The sequence below is a fragment of the Simochromis diagramma genome, unplaced genomic scaffold, assembly GCF_900408965.1.
Source record: "Simochromis diagramma unplaced genomic scaffold, fSimDia1.1 OVJJ01000313.1, whole genome shotgun sequence".
Taxonomy (NCBI): Eukaryota; Metazoa; Chordata; class Actinopteri; order Cichliformes; family Cichlidae; genus Simochromis; species Simochromis diagramma.
Window position 1 is genome coordinate 205,515 of NW_024387372.1, and position 22,449 is coordinate 227,963.

The following is a 22,449-nucleotide window of genomic DNA, read 5'->3' on the forward strand; positions in this document are numbered from 1 at the left end:
TGCCATTAGAATTATTGTCTAAAGGCAAAGAAAGATGCCCAACGGATTTACTTTACCAAATGGACCATCCCAGCCTTGTCGTAATGATCTATTTGATTCACCTTTTATTGTTTATTTTATTTTTTATTTTCACTTGCTAGATACGGGACAGACTTGAATGAGGAAAAGAAAAGGGAGAAAGAAAGAGGGAAAGAAAAACAGCAGAGAAGAGGGACGGGGGAAAAGGGCAAAAACCAACAAAATAAGCAGACAAAAAAAATACATATATCAATTACCTGGATCACCTGTTGAGTAAAGTAAATACTAAATATTAAACATTATTGTGCAGCATGCAAGATCGACAGCGCACAGTGTGCTTTGAGGTAGGAGCCAAAAAGGGTGTCGTTTGTGTGTGTGAGCACCCGTGTGTACACCTGTGAGCATGAACGCGCTTGTTTTTAAAAGGTTCCTTCATGTAATGATCTGCTAGAGGGTGTGGGGGGGCCACAGCCCCGTCCACCAGGGCATGAAGCAGGTATGGAGTATATCAAAACTCCAGACATCCAGAGGCCCCCAGGCCGAGAGGCCGAGGGCACCCCACCCCCGAAGTGGCCCGAGCGAGCCCCAGGCTCCAGGCCCCGACAAGCAGCCACCAAGGAGTGAGCCGGTGTGTACCTGGACGCCCATCCCCGAACACAAAGAACCACCAACGCACCGATGTCTGAGGGCGTCTGCCACTGGCAGGGGAAGTGGTGGGGGAGATAGGCCTCCATACCTTGGAGGGCCCGAGATGTCCCCAGAGAGGTGGCGTCTGATACCCGACCTGACATATGGACACAGACAAACAGGCACACACAGATGCAAACATCCATTCCCACCCTCATGCTCTCATATGCAATTACTCAACACTCACCCAACGTGGCGACAGACATAGAGAGACACTGTACACACAATCACACTCCCCAAGCGTACTCTTAGCCCCGGGTCTAGGTACCCCTGCCCCAGGAGGGGGGAACTGCACCCAGACCCAGGTGGTGTTACCCTTTTCCTTGGGGTGGGGAGAAAGAGACCGCCCCGACTCCGCAGCAGCAGGGAGGCCCCACATCCCAAACCCCAGTCGGATGGCCAACTCCTCCTCTTAGCGCCCCTGCTCCAGCAGGTCGCAGAGAGCGGGTGTCTGTGAAGACTCCAAACCTCCCTCCGCCCGCTCATATGTAGTGTTGATGCATGTGTGTTCTAAGGTGCCTTTAAAACCCAGGAGGGCATGGAGCTACCTGCCAGAGAGCAGCAGGTAAGCGCATAGCTCCTCCTGATAGCCCTCAATGTCTACATGTATTTAAAATTGAGAGGTGGGCAACAACGCCAGGGGTGAGGTGTACACCCTGATGGTCTTTTGTATTCCGTGTAGCGTGCCCACCCCCAAGATCCTATATGTATGTGTTATGAGAGTGTGAGTAATGTGAATGTCTAAGTTGTGAGATAAAATTGAGGCACAGGCAGCCAGAAGGGGACAGAGGGGGGGATGCCTCCCCTGCACCCTGGTGACACACCTTTACCCCAAGGCCCTGCATGTGTGGGTGATTGTGGTGGAGCGGGAAGAGGGAGGCAGCTGGAGATGGGGAGGGAAGGAAGGGAGGGGCAAGTGACCCCTCCCTGGGGCCAGCTCCCACGCTGACCCCAGTAGGCACCCCCATACTCTGCAACTCGCCAGGGAAAGGGGGCCCAGGCCCATCCGGACCGGGGCCCATCATAACAGTACCGCCCGGCCCCACCACAGAGAAAACTGCACCCACCCCGTCATCCACTCATCTTCCAGACTACACAAGACAATAGATGCCCAGACTGAGATCTTTCTCCACCTCTCCTGTATCTCCCCCTCCTGCAGAGTGAGTTCCTGAAGAACTCACTCTGCAACCCCGGGTTGAGCCCTCCAAGGAAGATGCTCCTGGGGAACCCCCCGACGCCCTAAGCCTGTCCCTACCCCCACACTAATCACAACAGCGAAGGTGGGACCAAACTATGACCCCCCACCCCCACTAGGTGATAGAGCTAATCAAAGGAGCCCAGAGCAATTGATCTGATGGGGTGGCAGAGGCTGTATCAACACTAATCTAATAGATAATTTCTATATTGGTTAGAATTAAGATTATTTTTATTTTTCCAGTTCATGAGGACTGTTTTCTTGGCTATGCATAGGGCAGTGAAAACCATATGGGTCTATATTCTTATCTGTAGGGACATGATCTAGCGGCCGCAACAAACACAGCTAAAGGGGAAGCTGGAATGTTACATTTCGACACTTGATAAGTCCTCACATACGTGGGCAAAAAAGTATTTAGTCAGCACCGGTGCAAGTTCCCCACTTAAAAGGATGACAGGGGTCGTAATTTGCACCAGAGGTACACTTCACTGTGAGAGCAGAATGTGAAAAAAAACCATGAATTCACATGGTAGGATTTGTAGAATTATTGTAATTAGGGTGGAAAATAAATTGGTCACCTCAAACAAGGAAAATTCTGGCTCACAGACTGTAACGTCTTCGTAGAAGCTTTCTGTCCCCCACTCGTTACCTGATGAATGGCACCTGTTGAACCACATCTGTATAAAGACACCTGTCCACAGCCTCAAAAGTCAGACTCCAAACTCCCGTGCCAAGACCAAAGAGCTTTCGAAGGACACCAGGAAAAGTATTGTAGACCTGCACCAGACTGGGAAGAGTGAATCTACAATAGGCAAGCAGCTTGGTGTGAAAAAATCAACTGTGGGAGCAATCATCAGAAAATGGAAGACATACAAGACCACTGATAATCTCCCTCGATCTGGGGCTCCACGCAAGATCTCATCCCGTGGGGTCAAAATGATCATGAGAACGGTGAGCAAAGATCCCAGAACCACACGGGGGGACCTGGTGAATGACCTGCAGAGAGCTGGGACCAAAGTAACAAAGGTCACGATCAGTAACACACTACAACGGCAGGGAATCGAATCCCGCAGTGCCAGACGTGTTCCGCTGCTGAAGCCAGTGCATGTCCAGGCCCGTCTGAAGTTTGCCAGAGAGCACATGGATGATACAGCAGAGGATTGGGAGAATGTCATGTGGTCAGATGAAACCAAAGTAGAACTTTTTGGTATAAACTCAACTCGTCGTGTTTGGAGGAAGAAGAATACTGAGTTGCATCCCAAGAACACCATACCTACTGTGAAGCATGGGGGTGGAAACATCATGCTATGGGGCTGTTTTTCTGCCAAGGGGACAGGACGACTGATCCGTGTTAAGGACAGAATGAATGGGGCCATGTATCGTGAGATTTTGAGCCAAAACCTCCTTCCATCAGTGAGAACTTTGAAGATGAAACGAGGCTGGGTCTTCCAACATGACAATGATCCAAAACACACCGCCCGGGCAACAAAGGAGTGGCTCCGTAAGAAGCATTTGAAAGTCCTGGAGTGGCCTAGCCAGTCTCCAGACCTCAACCCCATAGAAAATCTGTGGCGGGAGTTGAAAGTCCGTGTTGCTCGGCGACAGCCCCAAAATATCACTGCTCTCGAGAAGATCTGCATGGAGGAATGGGCCAAAATACCAGCTACTGTGTGTGCAAGCCTGGTAAAGACCTATAGTAAACGTTTGACCTCTGTTATTGCCAACAAAGGTTATGTTACAAAGTATTGAGTTGTATTTTTGTTATTGACCAAATACTTATTTTCCACCCTGATTTACGAATAAATTCTTTACAAATCCTACCATGTGGATTCATGGATTTTTTTTTCACATTCTGTCTCTCACAGTTGAAGTGTACCTCTGGTGCAAATTACTGACCTCTGTCATCATTTTAGGTGGGGGAACTTGCACAATCGGTGGCTGACTAAATACTTTTTTGCCCCACTGTATCTCACGCCAAAACTTCTGAACTGGTGGACAGAACCAAAGAGCGTGGATGTAATTGTCCGGTGAATTGGTTTGGCAGTGTGAGCAGTTGTTGGTAGACGTAAAGCCCATCTTGAACATCCGATGACCTGTATAGTGCACTCTATGTAGTATTTTGTATTGAATTAATTGAAGACTGGGATTTCTAATTAGATGAAAGGTTTTTAAGCAAATCTGAGACCAGAAGTTTTGGTCTAAGTTAACTGATAAATCCGCTTCCCATTTTGCAATAGGAAGTGATATTGATTCATCTGTTTTAGAAAGCATTCTTTATATTTTGGATAGTAATTTGGGGGTTTTAAGAGTAAGAAATTGAACCACACTTGGTGGTGTTTGTAGTTCAACTTGACCCGGTTTAAATTTCATTTTTACTATGGATTTAATTTGTTGATATTCTAAAAATCTTTTCTTGTTGATCCCATATTGTGTAACTAGTCTGTCAAATGAAATAAATTCTGTTCCTTCTAATATATGTTCTAAATATTTGATTCCTTTACCACTCCAATCTGAAAAGTTTATATTATTGTTTTGTAATATCTCAGGGTTGTTCCAGATAGGTGTACGTTTGCATGGGATTAATGAAGACGCCGTCAATTTTAGAAACTACCACCATGCTGTCAGAGAAGAGCTGATGTTGACGCTTTTGAAGCATTCATGTCGTTGGATGTTTGAGCTGATAAATGATAGATCTGAAATCTCTATATTATTGCAAAGTGCTTGTTCTACATCTAGCCAAGGTTCATCTAAGAAGGTATGTTTTAGCCATCCTGAGATAAACTGAAGCCTGTTGGCTAAGAAGTAGTGCTGAAAGTTAGGTAGTACTAATCCTCCTTTATCCTTGGTCTTTTGTAGTGTTTTTAAGCTTATGAAAACACTACAAGCTTGGGAGAAACATTAATACCTAAATATTTTATATTTCCAGATTGTAGTGGTGTAGAAGAAGAATTATGGAAGGAGCAATTAATCGGAAGGAGTGTAGATTTTGACCAGTTAACTGAGTAATCTGATATTCTTGCAAAAGAGTTTATCAATTCAATCACCCCAGAGATATTGGTTTGTGAGTTTTGGAGAAAAAGTAACACATCATCCGCATAAAGGCTGATTTTATGTTCCACGTTCTTGCATTTTATGCCTTAATTACTGAATTCTGTCTAAGTGCTGCTGCTAGTGGTTCAATAAAAATTGCAAACAGTGAAGGGGAAAGTGGGCATCCCTGCCTGGTGCCCATCAGGAGACAGAAGCTGGAGGATGTTTGGTCATTTGTTTTGACACAAGCTGTTGGGGAATTATATAATATTTTTAACCAGTTAATGAAAGATGATCCAAAACCAAATTAGTGTAAAGTTGCAAATAGAAATTTCCAGTTAACTCTGTCAAATGCTTTTAATGCATCTAAAGAAAATATTGTAGTTTCAAGGTTTTTACTGTATGAGTAGTCTATCAAATTAAGTAATCTGCGTGTATTTTTTGATGAGTGCCTACCTTTTATGAAACCAGTTTGGTCAGGATGAATTAAGAGGGGGGTTATTTTCTCTAGTCTCTTTGAGAGAGCTTTGCAGATTATTTTAAGGTCTACATTTATAAGGGATATTGGACGATAGCTTGAGGGATATACAGGGTTTTTGCCTGGTTTTAGCAGGAGATTAATGTTTGCAGAATTCATATTTGGTGGAAGTCAGCCCTTTTCTTTGATTTCCAACAATGTTCTTTAAAAACCTGGTGCTAGAATCGTCCAGAATTCTTTGTAGAATTTTGCAGGAAAGCTGTCTGGACCTGGAGCCTTATTATTGGGCATACTTATCAGGGCTTCCTGGAGTTCACCTGGTGTCAGTGATGAATCCAGTGCCATTGCTTGAGTGTCTAATAATTTTGGAAGAGTTATGTTGTCCAAAAACTGATCAATTTCATTTTTAGACGGGTTTATTTGTGGTGAATACAACGTTTTATAGAAATCCCTGAAAATGTTGTTTGTTTGTTTCGGGTCATATATTGTGTTCCCAGATGAATCTTGAACAGCACCTATAGTTGTTCTTTATTTATTTATTTTTAGCTGGTTTGCTAGAAATTGACCGAATTTATTACCATGTTCATAATTTTGTAAGCGTAGTCTTTGTACTAAGAATTTTGTTTTTTTATCAATTTGTCACGGTCTGGCTGGCAGACCGTGGGGATGTGGGGAAAGGAGGACCCAAAACGCAGACTCTGCGATGCAAACAGTGCTCTTTATTTACAGTGAAAAGGCTGTAAATACAATAACTCCCCGTTGCTCCCTCGAACCCCGTGTGCGTGCTTCCCTCCGATATCTGTGCTCGTGCTCCCCGCTGTTGTGTTTCCGCACCCCCGTGCGTGCTGCCTCTCCGGACCACTCCTCCTCCTGTAGGAAAACCAGAGACGCAGCCGTCAACACTAACCCTCGGCGGGCATATACGAACAACACAGACATATGCTGACACACTAACTTGGTACGATAACTCAATGATCCCGCGCCGGTGGGAGCTCCAACACTCTCCTAAGTAGCTCCCCCGACGAGCCCTGATCACCAACAGGTGTGGCAGGAACTTCAGGTGTGGCCAGTCCTTCGCAGGGCCACACCCATCAGGCCTGCAGGTGGCTGTGTTCCATCCTCCAGGCACACCCGCAGACATACACACGTATACACCCCACACCCTGCCTATACATACGAGTGGGACACAGACTAACACAGCATTGTGGAGAAAACACACATCACCAAATAATAATAATAATAATACTAACAACAATAACAACAGTCAAAACTGGTCACGGACCCCCGAGTCCTCCAGAGCCGGGTCCGTGACACAATTATCTCATTTAATTCTAGTTTTGTTTTGCATATTTTGTTCAATGTTTCCTGATCTTGGTGGGACGCGTAGGCTTCTTCTAGTGATTTGATGGTTTTTTCTAATTCCTGAATATTTTTGTTTTCTTCTTTCTTTTTATGTGATGAGAAAGAAATTATTTTACCTCTCATCACAGCTTTGCCTGCTTCCCATAGAACAGATGCTGAAGTTCCGGGAGTATCATTATAGTCTAAATATGAAATCCACTCTTTTTTAAAATATTTAATAAAGTCTTAATCTTTAAGTAGTGATGTATTAAATCTCCAGTTTTTATTTGGCGTAGTATTATTCTTGTGCATTAGTGTTAAAGATACAGGAGCATGATCGCTAACAGCTATAGGGTGAATCTCAGTGTCTGAAATGCTACTCAGCAGTGAGCTGCTGACCAAAAAAATAATCCAGACGAGAGTAGGAGTGATGAACATGTGAGAAAAAAGTATATTCCTTACTGGTGGGGTGAAGGGAGTGCCATGCATCGCAAAGAGTCGCTCATATGCTGTTTGATTATATTTGTGGACTGCCAATTGCGGCGAGTTCCTGCTGTACTGAGCCTATCTATTTCTTCACTTAGTCCAAGGTTGAGGTCGCCTCCAAGAACAAGTGTGCCATCTAAGTGTTCAGAGAGTGCACTGAAAAAACCGTGAAAGAATGAGGGATCATCAACATTTGGACCATATACACTTACAATACATAGTTTTTTATCACGTATAGATAGTTTAATGATTAAGAATCTGCCCTCTGGATCTACAACTGTATCGAGTACTGTGAAATTAATATTTTTATGTATTAAAATTGCTACTCCCCTTTGTCTAGAATTATAACAAGCTGAGAACACATTAGGAAACTCAGGTGTTTTAAGTTCATTCGAACCTCTAAGAGGTCTGTGGGTCTCTTGTAAAAGGACAACATCTGCCTGTTCTCTGGAGCCAGCTCCATTTATATTCCATGTAACAAACCTTAGTGCGCCCATAGATGTCTGTGTATAACTAGGGGTGTACGCTGTGTGTGTCGCTTAGACAGGTGGAGAGAATACATCACTTGTTGATAAATAAAGAGAAGGAGAGAGAGAAAAAATGTGTGGCGAGATGCTCCCTGAGTTTGACTATGTGTGTGCATATTTACTAATATGAGTATGCTTGGCTTAAGTGTGTATATCCTATAGGTCTATGTGCGCTGTCTGACTGATGTAAATGTGCTGTCGTTGAACGCATGATTTTGCATGATCGTGCTGTGGGTATGTGTCGAAATAAAGCATGTTGATTGTGGATGTGTGTGGAAGCAGGTGATCGAAGCAGTGAAAGAAAATTAAAAAAGGAAGAAACCAAGGACAAGGGTGAGCAGCATAAAAACAAGAGGGGGAAAAAGACGGGGGAAAAAACGAGAAGAAAAAAAACCGGAAACAATCCAATTAAACCATTGACAGAGAGTGACGGTGTAAATTTTGCTATGATATTACACTTAAGATGCGATTTGAGTTAAACAGATGTTAATGCAAGTTAGTGTGAGTGGATAGGGAAAGGGTGTGGCGGATTCTTATCTGGTGTGAAGTTAATACAGCCACGGAGTGATGTCGGGGTCGCGGTGAAGCTGTCCATCCACGTGCAGCCGGTCCACAGCAATGACAGCGCGGGAGCCCTTCTGGATGAAGCCGCGTTGGATTGGGAAGAGGACCCTGCGTCATTCCAGGATCTCTTTGGGAAACTGGTCGTTCACGCTGAAGTCCGTTCCTTTTAATTCCCTGCCGTGGCTTTTCACCTGTTCCTTTTGTTTGAAGTGGCCGAATGTGGCCACAATAGGACGTGGTCTCCCGGCCACTGCCCGCATGGGGCCGATGCGATGCACCCTATCAAAGGCGATGTTCTTCACCGTGTCCTCCGGCAGCTTCAGGTGGGTTTTGATGAAGCTTTTTACCATAGTCTTCGCGTCTTCTCCAGCGGCTTCTGGAATACCAGAAAATACGAGATTATCTCGCATGCCACGAGCTTGTAGATCAATAACTGTTTCTTTTATTTTTTTATTTTCTCTATTTAGCTGGGTAACATTGTCTGTGAGACATTTCACCGACTCCCTTAGTGTGGCATTTTCAGCAGCGAGCGTTTCCACCTGCTGCTGGCTGAACTCCAGGGATTCTCGCAAGGATTTAAATTCCCGGTGAAGAATCTCCACCAAGGACAGCCTTTCATCGAAACTGGACAATCATTGGTCGATTGACTCCAGTATGTCGACAATATCTTTGCTGGCTGGCGATGTTGTGCCGGGGTGAAGTCTTTTTGACGCGTGTCAGGTTTGGCCGGGGAAGCTGCACTCTGGACCTTCTTCATCATGAGATACTGGAAGCACTGATCAATGCAATCTTGGAGATCCTCTAAACTCTCCCCGTTGTTCTCCAGGGTGTTGGAGATGATTTAGACAAATGTTGTTAGTTATAAGACAATTGATAAGTGTATTTGGTAATACTGAAATGTAAACTACCATTCGCTTTAATCTCCGGCGTCTGACGTCAGTTACAACATGAGTCGCTTACCTTGTCCGTCACTTCCGTCACTTACCTCTGACTCCGTCACTTACCTCTGACTCTGACCCTCCTTTCAGTCTGGTTTTAAACATCTACATTCCACTGAAACAGCACTTTTACGTGTTTTTAACGATATCTTTTTAGCTACTGATTGTGAAAGTTCCGTGATCCTTGTGCTTTTAGATCTTACTGCAGCGTTTGACACTGTTGACCACAATATTCTTATCTCTCGTTTGGAACACCTGTTTGGCATTAAAGGTGCAGCACTGCATCTGCTTCACTCATATTTGAGTGGCAGAACGTTTAGTGTTAAAGTTGAAAATTTTGAGTCCACCTCAGCCCCCCTTCCTTGTGGGGTGCCCCAGGGCTCAATCCTTGGCCCTCTTCTTTTTTCATTATACCTGCTCCCTTTGGGGTCTATTTTTAGAAAACACGAAATATCCTTTCACTGCTACGCAGACGACTGCCAAATTTATTTGCCTTTAGCACCAAATGGCCAAGGCTCCATCCAAATCCTTTTGAACTGCCTTGAAGATATCAAAGCTTGGATGGCTCTGAACTTTTGGAGTTTCAATGAGAGTAAAATGGAGGTGATTGTATTTAGACCTAAAAATATTTCATACAGCCTGCTCGTAAATTGTGGTTGGCTAGGGTCTTATATCAAGCAGCATGTGACAAACTTGGGAGTCATTATGGACGCAGATTTTAAATTGGACAAACATATTAGTTCAGCGTTGCAAAAAGGCTTTTTCCAACTGAGGCAAATAGCTAAGCTGAAGCCAGTTTTGTCAAGACGTGACATGGAGAAGGTAATACATGCCTTTATTTCAACACGGCTTGACTACTGTAATGCACTGTTTTTTAGAGTCAGCCAACGATCTCTTGCTCGTCTTCAGCTCATTCAAAATGCCGCTGCCCGCCTCTTAACTGGTACCCACAGCTATGAACATGTAACATCTATCCTGTCTTCTCTTCATTGGCTTCCTGTTCATCACAGAATTAATATCAAAGTCCTAATACTGGTTTATAAATGCCTTAATGCTGAAGTAACTCGGAAATGTATGGGGGATCTTGCTCCCCCATACATTTCCAAGTTACTTCAGCCTTATATTCCTTCACAGACCCTCAGATCAGCTGACCAGCTGCTGTTGGTTGTCCCAAAATCAAGGCTTAAACGTAGAAGAGAATGAGCCTTTTCAGTTATGGCCCCAAAACTTTGGAATATGCTGCTTTTAAATATTAGACAGGCATCTTCATTTCCTGTTTTTAAAATACTTTTGAAAACACACCTTTTTTCGATAGCGTTCAGACTGGCTTGAGTTGATATGGTTTTTGAGTGTCAGTGGTTGTATTTTGTGTTTTACCCTGTGTTTCTGTAAAGCACTTTGGGCAAACTTTTTGCTTTTAAACGTGCTATATAAATAAACTGGATGGATTTGGATTTGAATAATTGTTGATGTAGGTTACAAATAAGTCTTCTATTGATTTGAATTGAATTCGTTGTGCTATGCTGCTTTGTTCACTGTGGCTTTGCGGGCTAATGCTTGATGTATTTTGTAGGAAAACCAGCCTACAAAATGCTGGAATGCGATCCAGACTGGGCACCCTCTATCAACCTGGGACATACCGAGTTTAAAGCTGCTACCACAGCGAGATTTGATCGGTTAAGAGAGAGAGAGCGATATCAAAACAGCCACAAAAAGTCCCGCATATATGTGCCCAAGTGTTGTATTGAAGCAATCAAGTGATGAATAACTGTTTTCCAATATGTTGTTTTGAAATGATTATTTTTGTTTGGTTGGTTTTTTTGCATTGTTGATTTGTTTTTCACTGAAGCAGCTAATAAAGCATAATGGAATACAATTTGGCATCTTTCTTGTAAGATTCTATAATAGAACGAAACAATAATGCCAGTTATAAATAAAGACAATAAATGTAATGAATTATAAAACACTTATTTTAGCAGACTAACATGTGAGCTGGAGTGAGCTGGAGTGAGCTGGAGTGTTCTGGAACGTTATATTTGGTCTTCGAATGGCTGCAATCCAGGCCATCCCTCTTTGTTACCTCGGAAACATGGCTTGAACAATTTCTCTTCCACAACAGAATCTGATAAAAACCGCTTGCCACTCGTACCTACAATCCTTTGCGGTTTTACCCCGGAAATGACGTCACATTTTCAATCTGTATTGGATCTGAAAATTAACAACAGCAGTGCAATGGAATAGTCCAAATTACCAAAGTAAACTGGACCTGGGCTTGTTGCAGGGATCTGAAGTTACTAAACATTTTGTGAGTGTATGCACTCGCACTTAGGACCATATAATAATAAATATGTGCGTGATGAAAGTTGGGCAGCAGGCTAACGTCTTTAGTCCACTCTGTATGCTCGTATGGGTCTAAGCCTTTCACTCCTTTGATTTTTTTTCCTCATAATTTTTTTTTTGCCTTTTTGTCACATCTGTCTTTGTACGAACCTGCTGTGTTCTCCTTCGTTTTGTACATAACTGTTTTTGGGGCAAATAAAATGCAAGTAGGGATTAAAACCACAGAATTAATGATTACCGGTGCTGGAAATGCTAGCGATTGATGCAGTGTTTTGATTTTGCTGCCACTCGTACCTACAATGCAATGCGCAAAAGTCATGTGGTCTGTCGATCTCTATTAACCTAACCCCAGTGAAAGTAGGCTCACAAAGGCTCTGGACCCAGAGAGAACCCACACAGAAAAGTCAGATGGTGGATTCAAACTCAGGGCTTTCTCGCTGTGAGGCCACAGTGCTAACCACTGCTTCACCCTGATGCCCTTGCCACCACCCTTTGTTCTGCAAATTCCTGTTTTTCCTTAACTGTGAACCTTGTCGCATCAAGGAACAGCACAGCCCTCATTCTAGCCTTCTGTTTCTGTTTGCCTTGTTCTTACATGAAGAGAATAACTAAGGCTCATTATTAGCACTCCTCAGGGCTGAAAGTCTTTAGATGTGTCTCATGACACATCTACACATTCAAAACCACCTGCTGCTTCCCTCCATTGCCGTAACTGTTAACTCAACTTTCTTCAAACATAGGAAAAACACATAGTGTAGTCATCACAAAGGCTCTGAATCTCTCTGTGACCTCCGGATAAAAACGAGGCAAAGTGTGTTTGTTGAATCACGGGAGAGTACGTGGGAATTGAGGGCAGATGAGCGGTCCCGTTTATAGCGATGCTGCCTCTCTGTCTGCAGCCAAATAGCTGCCTACACAAGCACTGCATCCTTCCCCTAAGCGGCTGACCTCCTCTCTGCTCCCACTCCTCAAATGGCAGCAAAGTCATGCAGGGAAATCTACCATCCACTTCCAGCACAGAGTTTGATCAGACATTCTTCTTCTAAACTTGTAAAAGTAGTGAAGTTAGAATGCAGAATTGTGCCAAATTTGAATTGCAATCTTTTTTTTAAACTGCTTTGACAATTTAGCTAGTCTATTTTCAGAAGTATTCTTTCATTATTCTCCTTGGAGAATAATGAAGACTGCATAAATCACCTGCATATGTCGTTTTTTTGCTGGCCTAACTGCACGAAACTTTGGAGCATCTTATCTTATTTTTCAAAGAAGAAGAAGAAATTAAATGAAATCACACCAAGTCCACCACGTCACTGGTGAAACATCTAGCTTTAGAGATCATGCCAGGGTTACAATTTGGGGTAGAACCAAATACCTTCAGTATAAAGAAATGTCCCCAAACACAGGAAACGTAGATTTGTACTTGTTATACAGCACAGAGCCAGATGATTAAAACTACTTGGTTTATTATTAAGAGTGACTTGTCTGTCTTATGAATTTAGGTTCTGGTAAATGCTGATATGCCTAAAATGATGGATGGACTGAACCTCTGGTTCTTGAAGATGTTTCACCTCTTATCCCCCTCGCCTCACCAACTTCTATAGTTCTGAGAGAACATATGTATGCTGAGTTAGCTTGTCTTTTTTGTCTCTCTGTTAAATCCTGAATTAAAATCCTTCTTCTCAGTCCTGAATGATCAGGTCCCATCATATCTTAACAACAGTAGACACCCATATAATCCCAATAGGTATACTACTACTACTGAGGAACTTCCTATGATGCACTGAGCCACAGTTTCATATTATTAACTGTTGCCTAATCTCTTCTGTGGTTTGTATTTCTTTCCCCTCACCATCAACCGATTATTGCAGATGTCTCTTCTTCCTAAAATGGGTTCTTCCAACTCACTGTCACCGTGTATTTTATTGTATGGCACCATCTGATCATTGGGATTCTCTGTCTAATCTTTTTGAATCTTTATCTCTTAATATAAAGTCCCTTGAGAGTGCTTTTTGTTGTGTACTGGGGGTATTTAAAAAAAAAATTATATAATTAAATTTTACATTTTTAGAAAAGTAATTTACAGGAGAAAAATGTAATGCTCACACATATATGATAATAATTATAATCATAATTACAATATATAATAATATGTGTATATATAATAATAATAATATAGAAATATAAACTACTAAGGCTGGATACTGTATTCAATTCAATTCAATTCAATTTTATTTATATAGCGCCAAATCACAACAAAAGTCGCCTCAAGGCGCTTCATGTATATCCCAAGATAACATAAATGAAATGCATCGCCAGCTTTGGTTTAAAATGAGCTCCTTGGCTAAATAAGTACTGATATTAAACTGCTCTTTTTTTTATCTCTCACTTTCTCCCATTTTCAAGTTCACATGTTTTTTTCTTTCTTTTACAGTTCTCAGCATCCATAAGCGTCCAGTAAGGGGTCATGGAGGCATCAGCTTTCCTATGAAGAGCTGGAAGTGCATGGTGGACTGGGCTCTCAGCCCTGAGAACAAGGTCAACATTTCTAACAACATCCTGTCTACTGGCAAGCCAGGTGAGAGCTGTCAGAATAAGAAGTTAGCAGAAGTATGAAAATAACATTCTAAACATAATCACCAAATACTGATTGCACGGAGCTTGGCTTCTGATTGACAATTCAGGAACACACGCTTGAATCTGTGAATGTTTGTGTTTGTTTGTTTGGTTGGGCAGGAGCTGTCAAGATACAAAGGCGAAATGGGGAACAGCAGTTGATTTATAAAATCGTGTTTACTGCCATTAATCTGCAAAGCAAAGCACCCTGCTCAGACAAATGCATGCGGAGATGCTCGTATTTAATGTCGCAAATAAAACATGCAGGAGAATAAAATCAGTTTTACAGCTGTACAACAAAAAGTCACATTGTCTTCAATAAGGCCTGAGTAAGTTTCATAAAATGTTAATACAGAGCCCATCTGCTTTAACAATGTGATGGCACTGAATCACAAGCAGGAGCATTTACATACTGACTTGTGTCTTATAGTAAAAGGGAATTACACAACACTGGTTTTGGAGGAGGGAGGCACCATGACAAAGAAAATGAGCAAATTATGTGTGTGTGAAATACGTAATGTGTTTATATGATAGATATTTGAGTCATTTTATCTTAAATTATAAAATAGGTCATTAACATTTATGAAAATGATTAATCAATACAGGGCCTAGTGCCATATAACCCACAACTAGAGCTTAATTTAGCAATATTTTCTTCACTTCAGTCAACGTTTGCAGTATCCCAGAGCAAACGGAGCTTGTGAAGTTGTAGTTCCATGACCTCTGACACCAAAACTCAGCTGCCAAGCAAACAGAGAGGAAAATAGTGATCCTTAGCCTTTAGAAATAATGTTCCTAAGAGGTTGTAAAGGGTTTCCATCTGGAAAAAAATAGGAGACGCCAGAGACTTAAAGGACATAAATCAACACTATGGTGACTGTGGTTCAGGAGGTAGCCATATTGCCTGCTATTTGTAAGACAACCCATCAATATTTTAGAGTATCGAGATTCTAAACCCTGATTTGCCTTGTCAAAGCTTTTAGGCTTAGAATAAAAGAGCTGTATGAATGTCTGTGAATGGGTGAATGAGGCTTGTAGTAAAAAGCACTTTGAGCGCTCAAATAGTAAAAAAGCAAAAATACCAGTCCATTTTTTAAAAAAACATTTTAAGTTTATATTTTTCTGTTGATTCTTTGGAGTTTCCAGTTTGTATATCTTTGTGGGAAAAAAAAGTTAGATAATTTAGATAATATTTAAAATAACTGCCCAGAGGTGTTTCATGATTGCAGCTGAGACTTGCTTCTGATTTTGAATTACACTAAGAAGTCCTGTTCCCTGTGACGTTTCCAAAGTATCTCTGTTATTGGCCAAGCTTGGCCATTTTCTTTTCAATTATATATATATAGAAATGCATTTTCAGCTTCTATACAGCTTTTGAGGGTATACATGACAGTGACTGAATATTCTCTATGTGCTACAAAAACTAGCACAGATTCAGCACATCTTCTTAAGATGAGTATTTAGCCATGGACTTCTTTTAATGCTGAGACTCTTCCACAGAGATGAGTGGTAATTCATTGGTGGAGTTCAAAGATGTTCCCTTGGCCAAACTGAATGCACAGTACAGTAAAATCTTGCCAGAGTCTACCCAGAGAAACCCTCCCAGGTGGACAAAGCATCTGCAAGTACCAGTATCTCAGCTGGCTCATTTGGTGTCAACCTTTGTGATGTCACAAAGGTGACCATGTCCTTAGTCAAAAGTTTGGTTGATGTAGGATGAATTTAATGAGTTTCTGAGCAGTCAACTCGACCTGTGGACATTGTACCCACCTGTTTGGATTGCACCCTGAATTCAAAATGACACCAGATGTATTTTTTTTTTTTCAGTGTTTGTGTTCTGCTTATAAAGTAGTGGATTCAGATATTTCAAAGCTATATATAAAAACCTCATAAAAAAGTCAAAAAGACCAGCAGAGTATCTGTTGGAAAAGGTAGAAAATCCTAGGCATGTCCGTATTATTTTGCTGGTCAGAGGAAAGAGAAGAAGAGAGACTTCTCGCCCTGTGCCATTCTAACAGTTAATGGGGACAAAACCAGCTGGGCTTGACTTTTGTCTGTAGTCAGGTGCTAGGTGCACGGCTTTCAATCACAGCAGGGCTATTTGACAGTCACAAAGTTTACAACAATTAAAGACAGTACTATACTGCTAGCATGCCAGTGAGGCCATCGTTCCTAATCAGGAGTCAACAGGAGCCAATCAGGACTAATTAGAGACAATTTTCTCTGCAGCTAGAAGTGTCTCCCAACGGCAATGTCACACCAGCACCCAGCCTTCTTTATGCATAGAGCGTGGACTTGCTTACATTGATTAAAACAGCTCTCTGATCCCTTGTTTGTGCTGATTGATTGGTCCCTTCACACAGCTCCAAAATGTTCTGAAATAAGCTTTATTTTTCATACAAAGGAAACTACAAATTACATGCTTTGTGAGTGTGAATAGAGTTAGGGTCCACAGGCAGGATTTTCCTCCTCTTTGCAATGTGCAAGCACAAAACAGCACAACACTCACCTGTAATTTTAAACATGAAACAATTTTATCAGGTTCTGATGTTTATTTTATTTTACTCTGCTTTTAAAAGTTAATTTAATTGTTAAATTGTGAAAAACTGCTAAAATAGAAAAATAATTCTTGTAAATTCATTTACCTCCCTCTGAACGCAACTTTCTGTTTGACATAGTAATTAATCGTGACAACCTCAACTCAAGTACAGGTTAATTTAAAGGTGTGTTCAAGGCTCCACTCTATTTGTAGGTAGCTGGTGTAACTGGTAACTAAAGCAGCTATGATTTAAACCTCTTTTAAAGACAGTGTTAGCAAAAATTCATTTTACATGCTCAAAATATTATCGGACACGTGGAATTTGCATATTCTGTACTCCATGATCGGCATGTGTGCTTCTGTAAAGAGATAATGGAGCTTATTAGATAAGCACAAGCACACATTCATTATTAATGGGTTTTCTAGTCCAGTTCCTCTCACCACTAACAGGTTCAGATTCTGAACAGTCCACAATATGGCTCTAAAACTGGAGCCATATTGTGTGTGTGTGTGTGTGTGTGTGTGTGTGTGTGTGTGTGTGTGTGTGTGTGCGCGCGCGTGCGTGCATGTGCGTGTGCATGTGCGTGTGCATGTGCGTGTGCATGTTTATGAGCAGAGATTTAGCTGTTTAGCAGATATTTAACCGTTTCCGTTCTTGCACACACATAACTTATAAACTATTGTCCCTCCAGGCTAGTTCTTACTGAGCACACACAGTCTGACTAGCCTATTGGTTAGGCCAGCCAAAGCGTGTATGAGTAGGACAAATAATACTTCAACCCCCTCACAACTCGCACGTGTCTTTTTCGGTTACCCCCTGATGCCCATGGGAGCTCAGCTGTTGCCTGGGAGCTAAAGCCTTTGCCTGCTGCCTGGCACACGTCTGTGTTCTCTCGGGCTGCCATGTAGTGTGCTGGAGCAGAAGTCCCAGCAAATGTCCCAGCAGATGGAGTTATATGTGAGAGAGAGTGCATGTTTGTGTGTGTGTTTTAATTATTATTAATATTTTTACTATTATTTGTAATATTATTTTGCCTTTGACACAGCTGCCAGATAAAGAAAGCATTTCCTTCCCTCAGGCCTGCCAGTGACTTCATGTTCTCCAGCAATTAAGTCTCCTCACATGTTGGCACTACTCTTCAACAGTGGGGGTTCACCCACAGAAAGCTGCAGCCACAGATTTTACAGATCAATATCGATGGAAACAAAAGTGTAACTTGGTGTTCCTGAAACAACACATTTGTTTGTTCTTATTTATCCACTGTATATTTTTGAGATTTGGGAAGGATAACCAACATAAATAGATGGTAGCTTTGGTTGTGGTTCAAAAAAAAAAACTGTGAGAAAGGTTCATACAGTAATTGAGATAGCCTGGCAACATGACTGCTTTTACAACTTAATGAAACAAGTAAAGCTCAACATTCAAGTTTATCAGATCTGTGTTGTCTACAGTGTGGCTTCCAGTGAACTCACAAGAATGCTAAAATCTTTCAGTGTGTTGGCTGTTTTAATTCAATTCAGTTGTATTTATATAGCGCCACATCACAACAACAGTCGCCTCAAGGTGCTTTATATTGTACAGTAGATCGTACAATAATAGATTCAGAGAAAACCCAAAAATCATATGATGCCTATGAGCAAGCACTTTGGCGACAGTGGGAAGGAAAAACTCCCTTTTAACAGGAAGAAACCTCTGGCTGAACCAGGCTCAGGGAGGGGCGGGGCCATTGCTGCGACCGGTTGGGGTGAGAGAAAGAAGACAGGATAAAGACATGCTGTGGAAGAGAGACAGAGATTAATAATACGTATGATTCAATGCAGAGAGGTCCATAGTGAGTGAGAAAGGTGACTGGAAAGGAAAAAATCTCAATGCATCATGGGAATCCCCCAGCAGCCTATGTCTATTGCAGCATAACTACGGGAGGATTCAGGGTCACCTGGTCCAGCCCTAACTATATGCTTTACCAAAAAGGAAAGTTTTAAGCCTAATCTTAAAAGTAGAGATAGTGTCTGTCTCCTGAATCCAAACTGGAAGCTGGTTCCACAGAAGAGGGGCCTGAAAACTGAAGGCTCTGCCTCCCATTCTACTTTTAAATACTCTAGGAACAACAAGTAAGCCTGCAGAGCGAGAGCGAAGTGCTCTAATAGGGTGATATGGTACTACAAGGTCATTAAGATGTAGGGCCTTACTATTTAAGACCTTGTATGTGAAGAGCAGGATTTTGAATTCAATTCTGGATTTGACAGGAAGCCAATGAAGGGAAGCCAATACAGGAGAAATCTGCTCTCTTTTAGGTTTAGTTTTTAGGACTTCCTGATAATAATGAATTACAGTAGTCCAGCCTGGAAGTAATAAATGCATGAACTAGTTTTTCAGCGTCACTCTGAGACAGGATATTTCTAACTTTAGAGATGTTGTGCAAATGGAAGAAAGCAGTCTTACATATTTGTTTAATATGTGCGTTGAAGGACATGTCCTGGTCAAAAATGACTCCAAGGTTCCTCACAGCGTTACTGGAGGCCAAGGTAATGCCATCCAGAGGAAGAATCTGGTTAGATACCATATTTCTAAAATTTTCAGGGCCGAGTACAATAACCTCAGTTTGATCTGAATTAAGAAGCAGAAAGTTAGCGGCCATCCAGGTCTTTATGTCTTTAAGACATTCCCGCAGTTTAACTAATTGGTGTGTGTTATCTGGCTTCATGGACAGATAGAGCTGGGTGTCATCTGCATAGCAGTGAAAATGTATGCTATGTCTTCTAATGATGCTGCCTAAGGGAAGCATGTATAATGTAAACAGAATTGGTCCTAGCACTGAACCCTGTGGAACTCCATAATTAACCTCAGTGTGTGAAGAGGACTCTCCATTTACATGCACAAATTGGAGTCTATTAGATAGATATGATACAAACCACTGCAGTGCAGTACCTGTAATACCTACAGCATGTTCTAATCGCTCTAATAGGATATTATGGTCGACAGTATCGAACGCTCCACTGGGGTCTAGCAGGACAAGCGCAGAGATGAGTCCACTGTCAGAGGCTATAAGAATGTCTTTAATGAATATCAGTGGTACTGAAAGTAGCTGTAGATAATATTACATCTGTGGGATGACTATTGGTATTTTTTTTCTCTAATGATTAAAATTTTATTTGTGAAGAAGTTCATGAAGTCATTACTAGTTAACGTTAAAGGGATGGTTGGTTCAACAGAGCTCTGACTGTTTGTCAGCTTGGCTACAGTGCTGAAGAGAAACCTGGGGTTGTTCTTATTTTCTTCAATCAGTGATGAATAGTAAGATGTTCTGGCTTTGCGGAGAGCTTTCTTATAAAGCAGCAAACTATTTCTCCAGGCTAAATGATGATCCTCTAAATTTGTGACACGCCATTTCCTCTCCAGCTTACGAGTCATCTGCTTTAGGCTACGTGTTTGAGAATTATACCACGGAGTCAGGTACTTCTGATTTGAGGCCTTATTTTTCAGAGGAGCTACAGTATCCAGAGTCGTACGTAGTGAGGAGGTGAAATTATTAACAAGATAATCGACCTCTGTTGGAGTAGTGTTCAGGTAGCTGCTCTGCTCTGTGTTGGTACAGGGCATTGAAGATGATAACAGTGGGTGGATTATATTCTTAAACTTAGTTACAGCGCTTTCAGAAAGACGTCTACTGTGATAAAGTCTACTCTCCACTGCTGTGTAATCAATTATTGTAAATGTAAATGTTGTCAGGAAATGATCAGACAGGAGAGGGTTTTCAGGAAACACTGTTAAATGTTCAGTTTCTATGCCATATGTTAAAACAAGATCTAGAGTGTGATTAAAGTGGTGGGTGGGTTCTTTTACATTTTGAGAGAAGCCAATTGAGTCTAATAACAGATTAAATGCCATGTTGAGGCTTTCTTTTCGTAAGAAAAGCAACTGCAGTCTGAATTTGCAAAGGTTATCGCATTTAGGTTAAAGTGAAACATCTCTGTCATGATAGGAATAGTCTTTTCTGGATTAACTGTCTAATCCAACCCAATATCAAAGCAGAGCATGTAATAAACATGCTGGTCCACCCTGTCCATTTCATACTTTCCCTGTCCAAAGTGAAAAATGGGCATTTAAGCAGATGTTGCAGTACCAGCAGGGGGAGATAATATATTTAAAGCCACAAAGTCGCTAGTGACCAAAGGAGGAATTAAATGCATTCCAGGGTGCGTCTATGCCAGAAGCATTTAAGCTAGATGGCTAATTTGTATTTACATGTAAATGTGTTAATAATATATATTTAAACGCTTTCCCCTGATTATTTTCATGTTGGCTTGAAAAAAAAAAGTGTCCCTCTGCTGGTGCTGCAACTTGCAACTGATCTTTTCCTAAGTTTAACCAAACGTTGAATGAAATCCAGTGAAACTGAAATGTAAAATTACTGCAAAGGAAAGATTCAACCTCAAAGACTATAAGCCTGGCAACCTGAGCTGTGAACAACCCTACACACCAAGCAGCCAGTTCAAGAGAGTTACATTTGGAAGACACACTTTCCAGTTTAGTTTCAGGTGCAAATATAGAAAGAATGAAATCACAATTATTGTTGTAATTAATGTTGAAAATAGCATTTTATGCAATGAAATGGGGGGTGGGGGTTACAAAAACGTCCTAAAAAGGTTTGCAAGAGTTTGAGAAGCACATTTGTGTAGCAGCCCAGAAACTATCAAGCCATGTGAGAGTTTTTTAGTTCTCCAAGTGAAATTTATTTTAAAAAATGTTATTATTTTTCCCAGAGTGATGACAGTGTCACTAATGTTGCTATAGTCTCCTGCGATTCCAGGAATCAGTTTGGTGTCAGACAAAAATATACAAAGACCATGGACAGTATTTTGTATTTGAGCTTATAGTGTGTGTGTGTGTGTGTGTGTGTGTGTGTGTGTTGCACTTTTTAACAGAAAATTAGCTTTGGTTTCAACTTTACATATCTGTCTGAGCATGTGCATGATTGTTGTTCTGTGTGCACAGTTGTGTTTGCATGTATCTGTGGGTTTGTGTCTAACAGTGTGAGAGACAGAGTACATAGCTGAGTAGTCATGTAGGCCAGCCCCACTGTAAGTGCTCTGGGGGCTGGAGGAGTGGAGGCAGCGTGGCTGATCTGCATTCTATAGAAAAAGCCATTGTGCTAGCAGAGACTGAGACATTCAGCCTGTCTCATTGGCCTGGACTAAAGTGGGGTGGAACAATCCAGAACAGGGATCCAGCACCTCCAGTTAGTGAGCATTAAATCTGTTAGGCAGGTTAATCCATATTACTGTCTGTGTGAATGGGTAAATCTTCATGTGCTGCAGCCTGGTGTTTCTTTCAGTGATGGCATTGAGATACTTGCTCAATATTAAGAGCATAACAAACAGCTCAATTACAACCTCAAAAAAATCATTTTTCCTGCTTAACCCTGTGATGCACTCAAGGTGAAGTTGTAAAGTTGCATTCAAGGTACTTTGGTGTCTTGCTGGAGATACAGAGCTGAACATAAATTATCTTTTTTTTAAGTGATGGGTCATTTCAGTAGCAACTTTCCAAACAGCTCAATAAATTAAAAGACATGCAAGCAATTTTTATACAGTTCATCACAAAATGTGTCCACTAGTTAAATGTACAAGTGAAGTATACTCAGTATACTTTGTATGCTATACTATAAGTATACTATAATAAGTATACTATA

The 22,449-nt window shown here is 41.5% G+C and overlaps 1 protein-coding gene and 1 long non-coding RNA gene across 11 annotated transcripts in view; one reads left to right on the forward strand and one right to left on the reverse strand.

The window, feature by feature from the left end:
• adgrb1a (adhesion G protein-coupled receptor B1a) overlaps positions 1 to 22,449 on the forward strand; it is a 218,172-nt gene that overhangs the window by 121,907 nt on the left and 73,816 nt on the right. For all 10 annotated transcript variants that reach the window (XM_040008486.1, XM_040008477.1, XM_040008479.1 and 7 more), the window contains one exon: positions 14,036 to 14,179. In XM_040008486.1, the coding sequence (XP_039864420.1) occupies positions 14,036 to 14,179 (144 nt within the window). The remainder of the gene's footprint in view (positions 1 to 14,035; positions 14,180 to 22,449) is intronic.
• LOC120719361 lies at positions 6,108 to 6,776 on the reverse strand. Its single transcript, XR_005692669.1, has 2 exons — positions 6,364 to 6,776; positions 6,108 to 6,278 (listed from the first exon to the last, which is right to left on the reverse strand). It is a non-coding gene; the product is annotated as an uncharacterized LOC120719361 (long non-coding RNA).